Raw genomic sequence first — 20,442 nt, 5'->3', positions numbered from 1 at the left:
TTATTTTTGAGCTCACAGTTTACAAAACTTCAATATCTGTAAGCATTATGACAGTTCTAACAGATGGTTAATCTCCAACATAGATACGGACAGAAGCCTTTACTTAAGTCATGCCAATATACGAACATGTAAAAATTATATTTTCATTATCAACACATCAGGATAAGAAAATACAAATTAGATGATCCCTCATTCTGAGCAAAATCAAGGGATTATCCCAAAAAAAATAAAAAAAAAAAAAAAAAAAAAAAGGAAAAAAAATAACTCACCAAAAATTATAATAAATCAATATTGCATGCAAAGATAATAAACTTAGTAGCATTGTTTAAATATATATTACGGTCTCTTGAATGGATAAGACATGGAGCTGGAAGTGAAAACGCATCACACAGATGATTGTGGTAAGAAATGCTGTTATCACTCAAGTACACATATGGCGGCCTATTCAGAAAATTAATCTGGAATGATGGGTATGTTTTCGATGAAAAAGTACTTTTCGTATACAAGTTAGGTCGAATTTATCTTCTCAAATGAAAAGGGCTGTGCTGCAGTTTCCTGCAGAGTGGGTAGCTGGAAAAGTACCTTAATTCTCAGAATCAGTGGGGGTCCAGGTAGCTGAACCCCCACCAATCAGAAGGTGATTGGGGAACCCCTTACTGACATTTAAAGTAAATGTATGGCATGGTTGGTAGGGGGTATGGAGCAGGCACACTGGCTGCAGTTGTCAGTTGTGTATTACAAACTGGGATCGGAGAGGGCTCTAATACCGGCTGTTTAAACGCTCAGATGCCAGGGGTCAATAGCAACCGTGGCATCTAAGGTGTTAGACAGAAGGGGGGCAGTCACGCCACCGACCAGAGGTGGTATTTAAATAGGAGTTGTCAAAAAGCCAAATATACTGCAATACAAAAGTACTCTTATAACAGAATCCGTGCCATAGGATTGGAGGACGGTGATCTTGCAGCAATATTTGAGAAGGGTAAGACGGTGAAACCGATAAACTACTGTCGAGTACGGTTTGACATCTGTGGTATGTAAACTATCTGAAAGTATTCTAAGAGATGAACTTCAAAAGTGGTAAATAAACTAATAACCAGCATGGTTATTCAGGAGAGACATGTCAAGCCTAACTAACATGCTAGATTTCTATGAGGAGGGAAGTACAAATGTGGATGTTGGTCATGCGGCTGATGTGGGGTACGTTTACAAATGCTTTTGCAAAATCCAAATATATCACAACAGCCTTGTAATGAAGCTACAAGGCAGAGACTGGGGGACCATGTATGCAGGTTGGTAAAGAATTGGTTATGGGACCGAAAAACAAAAAAAAGTCATTGTAAAAGGTACATACTGAAAATGGACCAATTTCAGCAGTGGGATATCACAAGGATCGATGTTAGGCCCAATTCTTTTTTAATCTCTACTATCAATCCCATCCATAAGGTCAGTAATAAAGTGTCAGTTTTTGCTAATACACAACTTTTTAGGATACTTAAAACTCAGCTTGATTGTAAAATGATACAGAAAGACCTAGATAGGATAGTAGCATGGGAAAAACAGATACATTTTAAGGTTGATAAATGAAAAATAATTTGCAGGATTTGTATTACTGCATATATACATTAAATGGAATAAAACTGGGCATAACAAAACAAAAGAAGGACTTCGTTATTCTGGCTACAAAGAAGCGAAGTAGCAGTACTTCGTGTAAAGCAGCCGCTGCAAAAGCAAATACAAGGGGTTTATAGAGGAGTAATATTACATTGGGATCACAGGGTTTTATCCCTTTTTACCCATCCTAAAATTGTAAGGCCACATCTTAGAAACAGAATTCAGTTTTGGGGTCCATATTGTAAAAAGGATATAGTAGAAGTGGGGAGGATTCAAAGGTGGGCGACTAGATTATTAAACAGAATGGGAGGTCTCTTATAAGGAGAGGCTAGAGAGAAAAAAATATATAACAGTTGATCTAATGTACGTGTAAAATATGTGAGTGGTCAACACAAAGAACTAGCACACTATTTGTTCTTTCCAAGAACTTTACAAAGGACCGGAGGACATTCATTGTGACATTCATTTCACTTTGAAAAAGGAGTTTCAGAAATTAGGAGTTCTTTACAGTTGGGTTAGGTCATTCCACATGTGAATTTGAGCAACTGGCCCTGGCTTTCAGTAGGCGTTCCAGTACATCCCAAACACTTTCCATGGGGTTAACCCTTCAGGACTGAGTATTTTGGCCTACAGGACGAAGCAGATTTTTACAAATCTGACATGTGTCACTTTATGTGGTAATAACTTTTGAATGCTTTTACATATCCAAGTGATTCGGAGAATGTTTTCTCGTGACATATTGTACTTTAGGTTAGTGAAAAAATTTGGTCGATAAATTCAATATTTATTGGCAAAAAACAACAAGATTGAGAAAATTTGCAAAAATTAGCATTTTCTAAATTTAAATGTAACTGCTTGTAAAACAAATAGTAATACCACACAAAATAGTTAGTAGTTTACATTTCCCATATGTCTACTTTATATTTGCATCGTTTTTTGAACATTTTTATTTTTCCTGGACGTTACAAGGCTTAGAACTTAAGCAGCAATTTCTCATATTTAAGAAAATTTCAAAAGGCTATTTTTTCAGGGACCAGTTCAGAAGCGGCTTTGAGGTCCTTATATATTAAAAAGTCCCAATCACCTCATTTTTAAAACTGCACCCCTCAAAGTATTCAAAACAGCATTCAGAAAGTGTTTTAACCCTTTAGGCATTTCACAGGAATTAAAGCAAAGTAGAGGTGAAATTTACAAATTTCATATTTTTTTTGCCGAAATTCATTTCTAATACATTTTTTTCTGTACCACAGAAGGTTTTACCAGAGAAATGCAACTCAATATTTATTGCCCAGATTCTGCAGTTTTTAAAAATATCCCCCGTGGCCCTAGCGTGGTAATGGACTGAAGCACCGACCTCCGAAGCAAAGGAGCAACTAGAGGATTTTGGGACCCCCTTTTTTTTTTTTTTTTTTTTTTAGATGTCAGGTCTTTTTGAAGAGGTCTTGTGGTGCAAAACCAGTAAAGACCCCCCCCCCCTCCCCCAAAGTGACTCCATTTTGGAAACCACACCCCTCAAAGAATTTTTCTAGGGGTACAGTTAGCATTTTGAACCCACAGTTTTTTTTTGCGATTTTATATTTTTTATTTGAATTAGTATGTGAAGATGAAAATCTACTTTTTCTCTGAAAAAACTTATACATTTTGAATTTTTACAAGGAAGAAAGGAGAAGAAATACCCCAACATTTGTAAAGCAATTTCTCCCGATTATAGCAAAACCCCATATGTGGTAATAAACTGCTGATTTTGCTGGAATCGTTTTCAGTGCCGTGTCGCATTTGCAATGCACTGGAAGGACCAAAACAGTGGAAACCCCCCAAAAGTGATCCCATTTTGGAAACTACACCCCTCACAGAATTTATCTAGTGATAAAGTTAGCATTTTCACCCCACAGTTTTGCGGAATTCATTGGACTTAGTCTGTAAAGCTACTTTTTTTTCTGAAAAAAACGTAGACATTTGTAATTTTTACAAGGAATAAAGGAGAAAAAGCACCCCAACATTTGTAAAGCAATTTCTCCCGTTTACGTAAATACACCATATGTGGTAATAAACTGCTGTTTGGACCCACAGCGGGGCTTAGAATTGGAGCGCTATTTGGCTTTTGAAGCTCAAAGTTTAGCGGAAATGAGTTTCAGGTGCCATGTCTAATTTGCAAAGCCCCTGAGAGACCAAAACAGTGGCTACCCCCCAAAAGTGACCCCATTTGGGAAACTACACCACTTAAGGGCTCTATCTAGGGGTATAGTGAAAATTTAGACCCCGTGAAAATGAATATCAACATTATTTCCACTAAAATGTTGAATTTGTTTCAATTTCACAAAAGGATAAAGGAGGAAAAAGCTGCCCAACATTTGTAAAGCAATATCTCCCGAGTACCGCTATACCCCATGTGGTCAAATGTTTTTTTTTTCATTAGAAATTAGATAACCCTTTCCGGACTGATCCACTTTCTGCTTTTTCTTTTTTGTTTTTCCCTCCGAGCTTTCCAAGAGCCATAACTTTTTTATTTTTCCGTCAATAGAGTGGTGTGAGGGCTTATTTTTTGCGGGACGAGCTGTAGTTTTTATCGGTACCATTATTTGGTACATACAACTTTTTGAGCACTTATTAATTTTTTGGGTAGAGCCAAGGTGACCAAAAAACAGCGATTTTGCCATTTTAAATTATTTTTCACTGCGTTCACCATGCAAGTTAAATGGTATATTGTAATAGTTTGGACTTTTACAGACACAGCGATACCAATTTTGTGTATTTTTTTAATATTACTTTAGAGAGAAAAAATGGAAAGAGTTTTCTTTTGGACTTCAATATTTACATTTTTTCCACTAATAATAACTATTTACTTCTGTTTTTACACATTTTATTAGTCCCCCTAGGGGACTTGAACCAGCGATCAGTATATAGTGTAGACTAATGTATTGCAGTATAATGTAATTTTTACAGGCTCCTGTAACAGTGCGATCGCGGTTCCTGTTAGTTTGTCCCGGGTATCCGCTGTAATACACAGCTGACACCCGCAGCGTATGGCACTGGCTCAGCACGTGAGCCCGCTCCATACATTACCCCCCACCACAACATGCTATTAAGTCGTGGTGCGTGAAGGGGTTAATGCGGGGTAAATTACAATTTTCCACTGATATGCCATTTTAGTGCACTATATGTTATGCCCGCTTTGTGCCACTGAAGACAGATACCTCAAAATATTAAACGGGTTTTCCTGGGTATGGCAATGCCATATCTGTGGACGTAAACGGCTGTTTGGGCACGCTGCAAGGCTCAGAAGGGAGGGAGCGGCATTTGGCTTTTGCAGCACAGATTTTGCTGGGTAGTATTTCTGTTTGGGGTTTTGCTGGTATTTCAGTTTATGATGTGGGGGCATATGTAATCTGTGCGGTGATCAGGGCATAATAAGAGGGTATAATAATGGGGTAAATAAATAATAATCTGCAGATATGTGGCCAGTGTCTCACTGATAAATGATGGCAGATGTTATCCGCTTTTGGACACTCTGCACATTTTGCATCAGCATATTCTGGGAGCCGGAACCTTTTTATTTTTTCTCTACCGGAGCTGCGTGAGGGCATATTTGTTGAGGGGCAATCTGTACTTTTCATTGATACCATTTTGAGATGCAAGCGGTTTTTTTTATCACTTTTTATTCCATTTTTTTGGCAAGCAAGGTGACCAAAAACCATAAATTCAGACATTGATTTTGACCTTAACCCCTTCCCACACCTTGCGGGGAAAAAAACAAAAAACCATTGTTAGCACAGTCAAGTTATTCCACAAAAAAAATTATTTTTATGAACCCCTTTTGTGTACAGGAGCATGGTCAAGCAGAATACGAAAATGCCTTCCTGATACTATTCCCAAAGAACTGAAAGCACAATATTCTGAAGAAATTTATTTATTTTAGGATATCCCTTTCTGTGAAAGAGGCTCAGCTTAAAGGCACAGTGTCATGTTTTGTTTTTATTAATTTACGTGTTTTTATTTAATAAAATATTATATTGACTATTTTTTATCACAATTATTTTTATTTATTAACACCTTTCTTACTTTACTGGGGGCTGCCATGTTTTATTTCATCGGTGTATGGGTCTCTTAACGACACATACACAGATGGAATACGGCAACTACAGTGCATAGGACACAATGAATGGCTCTCGATCATTGTATCCTCTGCTTCTGCTATCGCACCCTGTACTGCGAAAGCGCAGTTCAGAGCGACTCAGCATAGAAGCTGGTTTGTAGAGGGAAAGCTGGCACCATTATGAAGACCGGCCACACTTCAGGAAAGGCATGTGTCTGTCTCTCTCACAGAGCAGTGTGTGCTGTGTCCTATTTTTGTGCAGCGGAGTATGATCCTTTTTGTGCAGCGGAGTATGATCCTTTTTGTGCAGCGGAGTATGATCCTTTTTGTGCAGCGGAGTATGATCCTTCATAGTCACTTATCAGCTCGTTTGAAGAATCAGCGGCGAGCACCGCTGTGTGTGTGAAGAGAGGCAGCACCGCTGTGTGTGTGAAGAGAGGCAGCACCGCTGTGTGTGTGAAGAGAGGCAGCACCGCTGTGTGTGTGAAGAGAGGCAGCACCGCTGTGTGTGTGAAGAGAGGCAGCACCGCTGTGTGTGTGAAGAGAGGCAGCACCGCTGTGTATATGAAGAGAGGCAGCACCGCTGTGATCATGTGATCATGATCGCCGGGTGCCGTTAGTGGCAGACTGCTGCTGGGTCTTACTAGACCCAGCACAGCCCTATTAGTGACAATCGTCACTATGAGAGGGCTGACTTCCCCTGTAACTGGGGCTTATGTGCAGCCCCAGTTAAAGTGGAAAAACACGGTGTAAAAAAAATAAAATAAAGTCCCCCAAAGGTCTTTTCTGATCTTTGAGGGACAGACCATAGTAATAAAAAAATAAAAGTAAAGTAAAGGGCAAAAAAAAAATAAAAAAATAAATACACATAAAATACCCACCCCAAAAAAATGTCCCCCCCCCCCACCAATCATTGTTGTAACGCTAGCGCTGACCCAATTACCCTAATATAGACATGTAATATATTAAAATTTATGGTTGACCAGGACGATCACAAATACAAAAGGTCTAACTATGTTACGAGAAAAAATAGCAAAAAAGTAAAAAGCTTATTTTTTTTACTATTATTTCCAAACTTTAAGCCTTACAATTCTAAGATAGCAAAAAGGGTGTGTATAAAAATTATATAATAAAAAAAAAAAAAAAAAAAAAGAAGAGAAACCTTCATTGTCTACGGAAAAAAACACCGCAAAAATCACGTCGCTAGCCCAACATATAAAAAAAAAAGTTATCCGTTTAACTAACGCATGCTTAAAATGGCTAAACGGTGTCTGGTCCTGAAGGCTCAAAATAGCACGGTCCTGAACCGGTTAAACACATTCACAGAGAAAAGATAATACTATGCACTTTAGCACATGGTGGGCCCATTCTTTGGGATTGTGTGCTCTACCACTTATAGTGGCGTCTATAATAACACTGTGGCTACCGCATAAGGTTGTAGCCACAAGTTGTGTTGCGACTCAGCTGCACCACATCAGAGTGAAAACCTCTGCAAAAAAAATAAAAAATGGCTTCCGTTTTAAAGAAATAATTCCCAGTTGAAGTCACTTAAAATTGTTCACGGTTATCCACCAGTTACATAACTGTGACCGATATGGTAAGATGACCATAATACTGTTAAAGGGATGGTCTCATCTGCATTGCTCCTGTTCATATGCCTCATGATTAAGAAAAAGTTATGACAGACTCATTTGAATGGGCACCTCATAATACTACATATCTCCTGCAGCAGCCACACGGAGTGTCAGTGCCGGGGCAGACTCATTCTAAGTAGAGGGCTGTCCAGGTGGGACAACTTCCTTAATATTGGATGTGGTCACAGCTTTGTCTTTAACTATCTGAATTACTAAAACACCTTACTGAAAGTAGAGAATTTTCAATGTTCTACCAGACGATGAGTAAAATGATGGAATGCAATGTCAGAACACAAAAAACTGGAACATGCCATTATGTTGCTGGTGAGAGCCCAAAGAAATGGTAGGTTGCCTCAATCCCATGACAGTACAGGCACAAAAAAAACAAAAACCTTCTTCGTACACTATTTTTCTGTGTGTATATTATATATATATATATATATATATATATACATATATATATATATATATATATGCCGTGTTTAAACCATTTAGGAACAGCCATCACTAAATTACATCAAAAGAATTAGTGAACAAAAAAAAACAAAAAAGGTGATTGACTGTTTGGCCGCAGCAATGGTCACTCTTTATTAGGCCAGGATCACACACACATCGTTTTGATGCAGTTTTTGGCTCCGTTTTTTTAGCCAAACACAGGTGGACACAGAAGAAAGGGGATGCCTCAATCTTTCCTTTATACCTTTCCTTCCGTTTGGATCCTCTTCTGGCTTTGGCCCAGAAAACTGCCACAAAAACGGTGTGTGTGATCCTGGCCTTAAAGCAGCACTGTCAGGTCCCCAATGCTAACCAGAGAGAAAGAAGCTAAGCTGGGAGATAGTAGTCTACGTGATTCTGGATTTAAATGCTGCTAGTACCCAGAGATCGCTTAGGAATCCTGCCTGCAGCATTTTACATGAAAATCTTGAATCAAATCACAGAAAACAATACATGCTCAACCTCAATGTCTCCCTCTACTAACCTATGCGGTCTTCAGATAGGGAAGCATAGAAGACATGACAGATCCACTTCAGAGTCTAGGAGGGAGATGGAATAAGTAGACTCACACTGTGGATGTAGAAAAACTAATTTACCATAGCCGTGTATTAACTATTGTATATAGTTATTTAAAAGGGTTTTCCCCACTAAGAGGAACTGATGGCAGATCAGTAGGATATGCCATCAATTACTGATCAGTGGGGGTCCGGCTGCTGGGCCTCCCACCGATCCTTAGCATGAAGGGCCTGCATCTCTAGGTAAAAACTCTGGCTCCTTCACTGACTGCCGCACTCCTGTGCACCCATTGTGCAAAGCAACCACAGCACAGCACCATTCACTTGTCACATGGGAATGTATCACTTAACAGCTACACCCAAAATAAGTTACCCCTCAAACTAGAAGTGTAATGATAAAGAAAATGTAGGCACATCAAGTTTGAAACTTTGATTCGTTTTAAAACTTGCTTACCCGTTACTAAAACCAGGCGGTGTTTCAGAGAGGTTGGAAGGACATGCAGCAATATCTCCAGTGAAACAGTTGGGCCAGCTTAGGCTCGTGACCTGTGGAAATTAAAACTAGATTAGTGGAGTGGTTTGGTGTTTTTTTTGCTCTATCTGCTAGCAGCACATTACAAAGCAGGAGATGAGAAGATGGTTGTAATGTTTGGTGGTGATAGAGCCACCAAGACTTGGATTCTATTGATTCAACCCCTTCATGATCAGGCCTGAAAAGGTGTTCATGACCAGATATATTTTTCACCTCTGCATTTCAGCAGACATAACTTTATTTTTTCATTGACGTGGCCGTATGAGGCCTTGTTTTATGCTGGAGAAATTGTATTATTTCTTTTGCATAGTTGGGAGGCAGAATTTTTCTTTTATAATGGCGTGAATATAAGAAAAAGCGATTCTCGGCAGTTTTTCTTGTTTATTTTTTTATCTCGTTCACGCTAAATAACCAGTAAGATTAATTCTTCAGGTTGTTACAGTTGTTTAGGTTTTTTTGTTTTTATTTAGTGTAGGGGCAATAAAATATTTTATGCAAAATAAGGTCATTTATTTATTTTTGTTAATCCCATTAAGAGAACTTTATTTATAACTTTATTTTTTACTTGTAATGCATTAGCATACTCCTGTATGCTACTACATTGCACTGTGTCACTATGACACAGGATGCTGTTAGGCGACACGTAGTGGGCCCTAACAGCAGGCAAACTGAACAGATAGCCCTGGGGTCCTTTGTTTCCAGTGACTCGATCAAAGAGGGGAGGTCCCTTTGATCTTGCCGCGGTCACGGACCGCGGCGATCAAAGGATTACACAACTGGGGTCCGAATGTTATCAGACCCCAGCTGTATTCAGCAGGCTGCTCTAAGATCAGGAGCTGTTAGATACAGCTCCTGATTAGAGGAGGAGCGCTCACAGGAGCAATCATCAGCATCTTCTACAGCGACGCCAAAAGACGTCGCTGTAGACGAAGCACATGCACCAACTACTGTCAAAGACAGTGGGCAGTCATTAAGGAGTTAAAAGGCAATAAACACATTGACAACCTTTTGATTAAAAATTTCACATCTTAGATGCATCACAAACAAAATTGTTTGCAAAGGTGTCTAAACCCATTACCACAATCTACTTAGCTCCTGCTATACAACATGCTGCCAGCAGATTGAGTAGCATAGTCAACGTGACCGGTTTACTTTACACTTAACTCCTCATTTGTATTATTTTGTTATAGTGCATATTATTGCTATAGTAATTCCAAACGGTTTTATTTTCACATTTTTATTACTTCCTATAATGGCTGTTATTTGTATGGCACTGCTTGGCTTATGTCCCTATGGTAAAACATTAGCATACTTATACAGTGCCTTTTTGCCAAACGTACAAATATAACCAATTGCCAGAACTTCTACCAGGCATCCCTATTGAATAATCTCATTGGTTGCGGAGTGGCCAGGAAAATATCAACAGGAAAGGTTATATCAACTACCTAGAATGTTTAATAAACTTGATCTCACCTCCATGTCAGGTTTTTCTTTATAGTCAAGAAATCCTATAATAAAAAGAAGTCAAATGAAGCAGCACAGCAACAAGAAAATAAGCATATCAACATTTCACTTCGCTAAAAGCACAACATTTTCCAATCCGATTTTCACCAAACCGTATTAATTACTCAACTAGTAATGCCACATTAAATTAAAAAGTGCCTGCATCACTCGTGTGAAGATATACTCTACAAACACATTCATTTAATGTTACAAAAATTGCTTACTACCCATAAAAAAAAAGGTATGGAGAAGGAGAAGAAAAAAAAAGCTTGAGTATTCTCAATCAAACAATACACCAATTACAACTTGCTCTGAAACTTACTGTTTTCCTTATGTGGAGTTGCAATCTCACTTGTTTCTTCCTCTTTAACATGGACTCTGTTGAAATGAGAATGTTTAGATGGTTACGTCTCTCAAGCTACAAAACAGATACTGGTGTTAAAAGTGCAATATATAGAGCTCACACATGTTCACTCGTAGTCATTTAGATTTGATTGTATTCTAGAACTATAAATAGCAAAGCAGAAAGTGAAGACTTCTGGCTTTTTACATGCCCTCACATACTTTCAACCGAGAATCCGACGTTTTATTCCCCCGACACAGCGGTTGCAAGTGCCACTAGCTGCAGAGTGAGGACTCTAGCGGCCAATCAGGAGACAACTAGTGCAGCCACAGCAGAGGGTCTGGCAGTGTGCAGTGCAGAAACCCATGACATCAAGTCCCACCTCGGTGGCACTTGCCATCAGCACGCCGGGGGAATTACATAGCGCTTTTATGGTCATGCAACTTTCATGACTGGTTTAAGATGCCCTCCCCTATACCACCCTGGCAGCAGTTTTGGGACCTCAAAACTGCTGACAGGTTCTCTTTAAAAGGTGAATTCACACGCAGAGTACTTGCTGCAGATTTTCATTGCAGATGTCACACTGAAAACTAGCAGGAATTTATAGTACCGTTCATGTGGATGGCGTTTTCAAAACATAGGCATGTAGTGGGGGGCAAAAACAAAAAACGGAGGCAATGCTGCATATTTACAAATGTGCAGAATGTCAATTCTGTCACAGACTTTCACCGTGGGTTTTACCTTTTGCAATGCATAGGGTGAAATTTGCATTCAAATCCCCATGTAACATGCAGATTTTTTTTGAGGATTCGTCGGCAATGTGCTGCGAAATGGGGAAGGCGGTTAAACTAGATCACTCCCGGTAGACTAACGGTCTATGACATTTTTTTTGTCAAATGACTGTACAGACAATACAGGAAGGAATGGTGTATCCCCCAAAAAAATCATATAATGGCAAATGGTGCCCTCCTGATGAACGATCCTGACAGTTTGTGCGTCCTGGTCCCCAGTTTGCATCTTAGCAAAATGGCACCACTGTCTCAGATTTCCCTTTGCAGAGCCGTCTTAAAAAGTCTGAGACACATGCATCCCACCACCACCACTGCCCTCTCATGGGCCTGCACCAATGATGTCTGAGCGGCAGGATCATTCATGAGGCGGGCACCAGGTATGTTGACAGAACATGTGCCATATATAGTTAAAAAAATGTAAAAGTATTTTTTGGGATGGAAGGGTCACCTTAATGCAGGCTTGTTTATTCAATGCTCACTTGGATTATGCATTTTGTTAATATTCGATTGCTTATATGTTCATATACGGTTTAGCAATTATCTACAACATGTGGCGCTGTTAAATGAAAACTGGCAATACACATCAAATAACGGTCGGCCGGGGAGAAGGAATAAGCGGTTTATGTTGTGCAGGAACAAAGAATCGGTATAGTGAAAAAAAAATATTGTAAACATTTGGCTAACACCAGCAGTCAAAGACTACACCGGACTCTTAGGCTGGGTTCACACGAGCACGTTCTGTCCATAAAGGACGGAACGTATTTCGGCCGCAATTCCCGGACCGAACACAGTGCAGGGAGCCGGGCTCCTAGCATCATAGTTATGTACGACGCTAGGAGTCCCTGCCTCTCTGCAGGACAACTGTCCCGTACTGTAATCATGTTTTCAGTACGGGACAGTAGTTCCACGGAGAGGCAAGGACTCTGCGTCGTACATAAGTATGATGCTAGGAGCCCGGCTCCCTGCACTGTGTTTGGTCCGGGAATTGCGGCCGAAATACGTTCCGTCCTTTACAGACCGAACATGCTCGTGTGAACCCAGCCTAAGTTCTAAGTCTAGCGTATTCACGAGAAGAACACCCCGCCCTCCTCACAGTGATTGACGGCTGGCGGTCGTGTATCTGCATACATAGCAACCCATCAATCACTGTGTCCTCCTCGTGAATACACAGAACTCATAACTGACTCCAGTCGCTCCTATTAACAGCCAGGGAAGGGAAAATCTATTCCAAAATGCATAGATTCCTGAAAGGGTCTATAGCCCCACTAAATACTAAGCCCAGGCAAGAAAAAAAAAATAAAAAATAAAAACACATTAATCCTTATCAAATATAATGAATGTGAATGGGTCAAGATCTAAGTGATGTAAAAAAACTCTGTGATAGTCTGTATATATTTGATGTCATTTATTTATATAACAGTACATGATGCTCTGAACTACATATATTGATAGGGACTGTATCTGGACTCCTTGGTCCCTAACTGAATAAATTCTTAACGGACACAGAGTTAAAACAAAATACACTTCACTAGTGCCCCCCCGACATGTTCCACCTCAAGTGTGTGAACTTTATGAATTGGTCCTCGGGGATGGTTTGTGCCCGGTCATATGCAAACCTCTTCCTGGGCTGGTGGGAGGCCCGACACGTCTAATGACCAACTCAAATATATATTTAAATAGAATCCTTTAATATCTTAATGTCTTCTGTACTTATGCCTGTTACTTTTGCTATATTATTAATTGAATGTATACTTATTAAATATTATCGGTCACAACTATGGCACCAATAAAATACGTTGTAAATCCAACAAAGACATTCATTTTCTGAACAAGACTATCGTGACAGCTTGGCCAGTCAGTGAGCAGAGGTTTCCTCAATAATATAGATAAGGTTATCCCTCGATCACGTGACTTTCTTTTGGCCTATTAGCGTCTATAGCATCGGTGACACATATGCTTATATCACAGCCATGTGGCATGAACGAGTAAGGTTGATGCACATCGCATGCGACAGGCATATTGTTGATGACTAAAGAGGCATCATTTGCTAGGCACTAACTAGCTCACCGCCACGAATACGAAAGTCCCAGCCTTACGACGATGTGGCTAAAGCACCACGGGGACACTAGCGGAGTGTAATGTGTTTTAACATACTGTGCGCCAGTTAAGAATTTATTCAGTTAGGTACTGGGTGTCTGGACCCCTTGGTCCCTATCGATATATGTAGTTCAGAACATCATATGCCATTTTATATGAATAAGTTACAGCAAATATACACAGACTGGCACACCGTTTTTGACCCATTCAGATTCAATATATTTATTAGGAATAAAATTGCGGTCTTTCTGGCCTGTTTGTGAAGGGCTGGGTCTCTAGTGGGGCTGTATGGCTGGATTCACACGAGCAGGTTACGTCCGTAATGGACGGAACGTATTTCGGCCGCAAGTCCCGGACCGAACACAGTGCAGGGGGCCGGGCTCCTAGCATCATAGTTATGTACGACGCTAGAAGTCCCTGTCTCGCTGCCGGACAACTGTCCCGTACTGTAATCATGTTTTCAGTACGGGACAGTTGTCCTGCAGTGAGGCAGGGACTCCTAGCGTCGTACATAACTATGATGCTAGGAGCCCGGCTCCCTGCAGTGTTCAGTCCGGGACTTGCGGCCGAAATACGTTCCGTCCATTACGGACGTAATGTGCTCGTGTGAACCCAGCCTATGCCTTTAGGAATTTATGTATCACTCTATTAGTCAAAACACCACAAATAAATATTGTGCTGTTTAGTTAAGAAGAGACCTGTCCCTGTAATATGCTGCCCTTACCTAGAGCAGTAGAATTAGCTGACAGATCTACTTTAACATGACAGAAGTCAGGCTCTTCAGAGTACACCAGTAGGCATTTCATATTAAGTGTATAATAAACAGCCCAGTTTCAAGTTTGTCATGTGTCAAGTTTGTAAATTTTTTTTTTTTTTTACACAGCTATTTTTGATTTTATTTTTTGGGAAACTTCTGCCATAGTTGCCATTTTTTTTTTCATCTCTGTATGTGTCAATTAACGACACATACAGAGATGGAATACGGCACATACAACCCTATTGAAAATGCGAAAAAGAGCCGTTCCATTGTCAGAACCGTACGCCGTCTGTGTGGGAACGGCGCATGCGCTGCTCCCACACAGACCGAAACGAAGCTCGTTCGTATAGCGAAATCCGGTGCCATTTTCATGCGGACCGAAAGCCGCTGCCGGACAGTAAGATGACGACTTCCGGCCGCGGCTTCCAGCCAGATGTTCAACGAAACGAAGGCGCAAGGAGAGTAGACCAGCGGAGGCAGGAGCAGGTAATTTATGTTCGTGTATGTGATGTGTGTATTATGTTCATGTTATACTGTCTGCTGAGCCCTGTATCTAATCCTCCTACACTGTGCAGTCGGCTCAGAAAATAGCGGCACACAGTGTAGAAGGTTTGAAGAGTCAAACCCCCTCCTACTCCTGGCACTAGCCAGAAGAAGGGAGGGGGATAGTGTGAGGACACTAGAGGAGAATGTGTCCACCCCAAATTTGCAGCATAAAGCAATGCGGTTGCTTTACCACAGTGACCATGCTGCAATTTTGGGAACTGCTCCTTCTAGTGACCAGCACATAGAAAGGTTATAAATTAGAATCTAATTTATAATATATCCGGACTCGTGAAAAAATTTAAAAAAAATTAAAACAATGTGTAATCACTTAAATACTAATTGTTTAACGGGGAAAAAAAAATTCTAGCGACACATTCCCTTTAAGGACTGTTGTCCGGGACATTTAAAAGATAGGCTGCAGGCAGCGGATGTGACCAAATAAGTTTTACTCACCTAGTAAATCTCCATGTACTCCTTCACCAACACTCTGATGGTCTCTCCGCCCATCTGTTTACAGGAAGTGATTACGTTCCTTTCCATCCATGTGACCGTTGCAACCAATCACTGGCCTCGGTGATAATGCTTGAAAGAGCAATGCATCACTGCCGAGGGCAGTGATTGGCTGCAGCGGTCACATGGATGGAACTGGACATCACTTCGTGTAAAAGTAAACAGACCAGCAATGACCACCAGAGAGGCAGGACATTTACCAGGTGAATATAAGATTTTGTTATTTTATCACTTCCCCTGCCTGCAGCCTGTCTTTTAAATGTCCAAGACAACACATTTAATTCAGGATGCCTTAAGAAAGGTTTCACACTTAGCGTTTTGAAGCATCTTATGTGGCTTTTATTTGCAGTTTGGTCAAAAACGTTGTCATAAAATATAAGAATGTCTACATAACAGCATTTAAATTTCTGGTGCTTCTGTGGCTTTTTTTTTTTTTTCTTTTAATCAAAACGCAACACGCTTTAGGTATGGCATTTTTCTTTAAAGGGCTTCTCTATAGAACAGCTGTTGTGAAACTACAATTCCCAGCAAGCCCTGACAGCATCTGGCTGGAAGTTGTAGTTTCATAAAAGCTGGAGTTCCGAAGGTTGCTGACCCCTGCTGTGGAACTTTAAAAAACTCATGAACAATATCACATGAAATGCAAGAAGGCACTGAAAATGCACATAAAAACACTATACATTTAAAAAAAAAACAAAAAAAAAAAACATGTTTATATTTGTTTTTTACATTGCATTTCAATTTATGTTGCATTTGTGTTTTAGAACTTTTTTTTTTGGGGGGGGGGGGGGGGATTTTTGTTTAGCACCACTTGCGTTTCGACACTTGGCAAATCAGTTTTTAGTAACTAATTAGGGTATGTGCACACGATAACTGGCTTTTACAGGAGAAAACAGCTCAGTCGTTTCAGACGTAAATGCTCCTCCTCGCAATTTGCGAGGAGTCATTGAGGGCCGTATATTTGAGCTGTGCTTCATTGAATTCAATGAAAAACGGCTCAAATTATGTTTCAAAGAAGTATCCTGCACTTCTTTGACGAGGCAGTCATTTTACGCGTCGTCGTTTGACAGCTGTCAAACGACGACGCGTAAATTACTGGTAGTCGGCACAGTACGTCGGCAAACCCATTCAAATGAATGGGCAGATGTTTGCCAACGTATTTTCAGGCGTAAAGCGAGACATAATACGCCTCGTTTACACCTGAAAGTAGGTCGTGTGAACCCAGCCTTAGGATGAAAAAAATGCTGTATTGATTTTCCCCATTGTATGACCTGAAATGGGAACTCTCTAAATCAGACAAATCCATTCAATTAACCCTAGTTGTGGCATCATGACTTATTCAAACTGACCTGAAACAAAGATTCCCTTTTGTACAGGATGGCAATGTCTGATCACAAACGCAATTCAGGTTCTCCCTTGGTCTTCTTTCCTTTACACTGATCTTAAGAGTTGGAAAAGAGAGAAACTGTAATCGGTGTACTAGATATGTAAATGAATGAAAAATAACCATAAATACTAAAGACCGTGCCAGGCCTTAACATCCCCTTCCGCGTTATATATGTAATAAGGGGGGGGGGGGGGTGTGCAAGGGGCTGGGCTTGGTCGATTGAAGGCAGCAAATTGAAGAAAACGCAGATCTCGGGACTAAACCCTTTAGCCACCAACTAAGTAATAGACTCACGTCTTGATGCAAAAATATACGTAGAAATGTAGAAACTTTAAAATCCGTCCGTGCACAACCGGACTAAAAAAAGTTATTGCACTTAATTTGGCATCAAGCACTTAGGCTGGTTCATGCTATAATTTTAGAATGCATTTTTTTGTTTTGATGAACGCTTTTTGAAAGACATGGCAGTTTATCAAGCAAAACTAAAAACTGCATGCTTATGCAGAATTCAGAAGACCGTAGTAAACATCCGTGTGACGGCCGTTAAAACAACGTCTGTCACATGGGCGCATGTATTTCAATGGGGCCCTACACACAACCGTTGTTTCAATGGACCGTGTGAAGGGTCCGTTGAATAGACCATGTCCTATATTCTTCCATTTTCACGTATCCCTTGATAGAATCAAGTCAATGGGGATCCGCTAAGACGGGATCCGCATCGGTGCAACTCTGACGTGAAAAACGTCAGTTTTTCACATCAGAGTTTGCACTCCTTTGTGTGAATCTGGCCGAGGAATGCAATAAAAATGCACAGTGTGAACCCAGCCTGAGACTGCAATATTATAGAAGCTGAATGGCCACTTAAGAGAAATACCTGCCCTAACACGTGTTTAATTCCCATACGGAAACGCTCCAATTGTGAATCAGTTTCAGTGTGAATCCAACAATAGAACGGAAAAAAAAAACAAAAAAAAACACGCAATCAGAGTGACTTTGAACAAGGGATTGTTATCGGTGCTAGACTAGCCGAGGACAGGATTACAAAAACTGCCAATCTTGTGGAGTTTCCTTGTGCAACAGTGTTGAGAGTATGCCAAGAATGGTGTGATCGATATACAGTGAAAGGGGATCCTGTGGACATCAACAACTGGTTGATAGACCAGGTCAGAGGAGGTGAAGAATTGTTCTGAACAGGCAGTGCACAGTCAAGCAAAACGCAGCCGAATACAACACGTTCGAACATACAACTCGTCATTCCTTAGTACAGATGGGCTATAAAGGCAGATGACCAGTTTGAACGCCATTGCTGTCTAAGGCTAAAAGCACGTTACGTGAAGATTTGCCGCGCGTATTTTTGTGCAGCATATCCGCAGCGTAAGAGCATCAGCAAAGTAAATGAGATTAAGAACTCTCATCTAGAGGTTGCAGATTTTTTCCACACAAAAATTGACATGTGGTACGTATTTTAAAGTCTGCAGCATGTCAATTTATCTTGCGTTTCCACTTCCGAATTGTATATGACTAGTTTTAAAAACCACAGCATAAACCCGCACCCATTTCCACATTAAAATGTAAAATAAACAAAAAAAAAAAAACAAAAAACCTGTACTATTAGATGCAGATTTTACCTGCAAAATTATCTGCGTTTACCTGAAGTCTTGATGCAGATTTTCTGCACCAAGTTCCACAACGTGTGCATGTGGCCTCATGGAAACAGAAAGATTCCAAGTAAACAAAACTGCGCAAAGACTGGATCACTGAGCAGTGGGAAAACATTGTGTGGTCAGGCTAACCCAGATTTTTTGGCACCATACGAAGGGTCAGAATTTAGCGCAAGCAGGATGAATCGATTAACCCTTCCCGTCAGGCGTGGGGAATGTTTTCTTGGAATAGCCTGGGTTCTCCTATACCTGTAGAATAGTAGGGAATACCTAATCATTGGCTTAGCCAATTTCATCCCTTCATGGCAGGACGACACTAGTGGAAAAGCGAGTAGTTATCCTGTCCGCATGGGCAAATAATCCTGCAGAGAACGCCCCTTGGAATCTATGCCACGACCAATTGCTGCAGTTCTGAAGGCCAAAGGACGTCAAACACGCTACTAGATAGGAGTCTCAACTAAATGGCTGCTTTATTAAAGAAAGGTTATATTAAATAGTAGATTGTAAGTCAATACTTTGCTTTGTATATGCTATTTCACATATGAAAATCTAAAATTGAGAAGAAAAAAAAGTTACCTTAGTCCATGAACCGACTGGGTCTTTTTTATAAATAGCTTGAAATGGCTTACGGTCAACCGGACAAGAAGTAGAGGTCTGAAAAAGAAGAGCAACACTAAGAGGGGTTTCACATGATTTTTCAAAAAGAGGAAACATTTGGTTATTGAGTATCTAGCAATTTTTAATGGAGTGTCTAACAAAAATACATATGTTTTCCATCGCCACATTATAAGAGACATTAACTTTATTTTTCAATTTAACATAGCGAAAACTTGTTTTTTGCGGGACAAGTTGTATTTTTATGGTACTATTTAATGTACTGAGAAACGTGAAAAAATTATTTTGTAGAGTGGAATTTAAACAAAACCACTAAAATGTAATTAATTTAAACATGTCCCAATATTCTGAGACCCATAACGGTTTTATTTTTCTGTCGATGGAGAGGTGCGAGGACTTGTTTTTTTTTTTAAAGACTAGCTGTAGTTTTTATTTATTTTGGGGTACGAATTACTTATTCATTACTTATTATTCCATTTCTTTGGGAAGCGAAGTGACCAAACAAAAAAAAAAAAACAACCCAGTAATCCTGGCATCTCACCTATGGCCGTGAAAATGAAAAGATACATTTTTTTTCTTCCAATAAGATGTAGTTTTAGATCAACATTTTAATTTTTTTCTCAAGGAATAAAGAAAAAGCACCCCAAAATTTCTCCCGAGTATGGTAAATATGTGGTTAGAAACGGCTGTTTGGACATATGGGAGGATTCAGAAGAAAAGGAGTGGTATTTGACTTTTGCAGCGTAGATTGTACTGGAATGGTTTGCAGAAGCCTTGTCGCATTTGCAAAACCCCTGATGTAAAAAAAAAAAAAAAAAGGGTGATCCGATTTTAGTAACTACCACCCCTAAAGGCATCTATCAAGGGGTGTAATGAGCATTTAGACCCCACATGCTTTTGAGAAAATCACACGCAGTGGATGATGAAATGTGAAAATTATTATTTTTCCACTGATCTGCCGTTTCACCGCACAATATGTTGTGCCCAGCTGGTACGACTGGAGAATCTTACCCCATAAATTGTTACGGGGGTTCTCCCGGTTATGGCAATGCCTTACATGTGGATGTAAACTGCTGTTTGGGCTCACTGTAGAGCAGAGAAGGGAAGGAGCGCCATTTGGAGCGTGGATTCTGCTTGGTAGTAGTTTTGTTTGGAGTATTACTGGTACTTCCGTTTATAATGTGGGGTCATATGTAAGCTGTGCGGAGTAAATCAGGGTACAATTAGAGGGTATAATAATCCAGTAAAGAATAAAACTATCCATGGATGTGTGGTACGCTGTGAAGCAATCCGTTAGGCTGGGTTCACACGACCTATTTTCAGACGTAAACGAGGCGTATTATGCCTCGTTT

The 20,442-nt window shown here is 40.2% G+C and overlaps 1 protein-coding gene across 5 annotated transcripts in view; it reads right to left on the bottom strand.

Moving 5' to 3' along the window:
- SCAF11 (SR-related CTD associated factor 11) overlaps positions 1–20,442 on the bottom strand; it is a 69,203-nt gene that overhangs the window by 25,791 nt on the left and 22,970 nt on the right. For all 5 annotated transcript variants that reach the window (XM_075857028.1, XM_075857027.1, XM_075857026.1 and 2 more), the window contains exons 4-8: positions 19,052–19,129; positions 16,777–16,868; positions 10,706–10,761; positions 10,354–10,388; positions 8,803–8,894 (exon numbers count right to left, since the gene is read on the bottom strand). In XM_075857028.1, coding sequence (XP_075713143.1) covers positions 8,803–8,894; positions 10,354–10,388; positions 10,706–10,761; positions 16,777–16,868; positions 19,052–19,129 — 353 coding nt within the window. The remainder of the gene's footprint in view (positions 1–8,802; positions 8,895–10,353; positions 10,389–10,705; positions 10,762–16,776; positions 16,869–19,051; positions 19,130–20,442) is intronic.

This window comes from Rhinoderma darwinii, chromosome 3 (genome assembly GCF_050947455.1).
Source record: "Rhinoderma darwinii isolate aRhiDar2 chromosome 3, aRhiDar2.hap1, whole genome shotgun sequence".
In the NCBI taxonomy this organism is placed as follows: Eukaryota; Metazoa; Chordata; class Amphibia; order Anura; family Rhinodermatidae; genus Rhinoderma; species Rhinoderma darwinii.
Note: the sequence above shows the minus strand (reverse complement) of the source record. Positions and strands in the feature narration are given on the sequence as shown.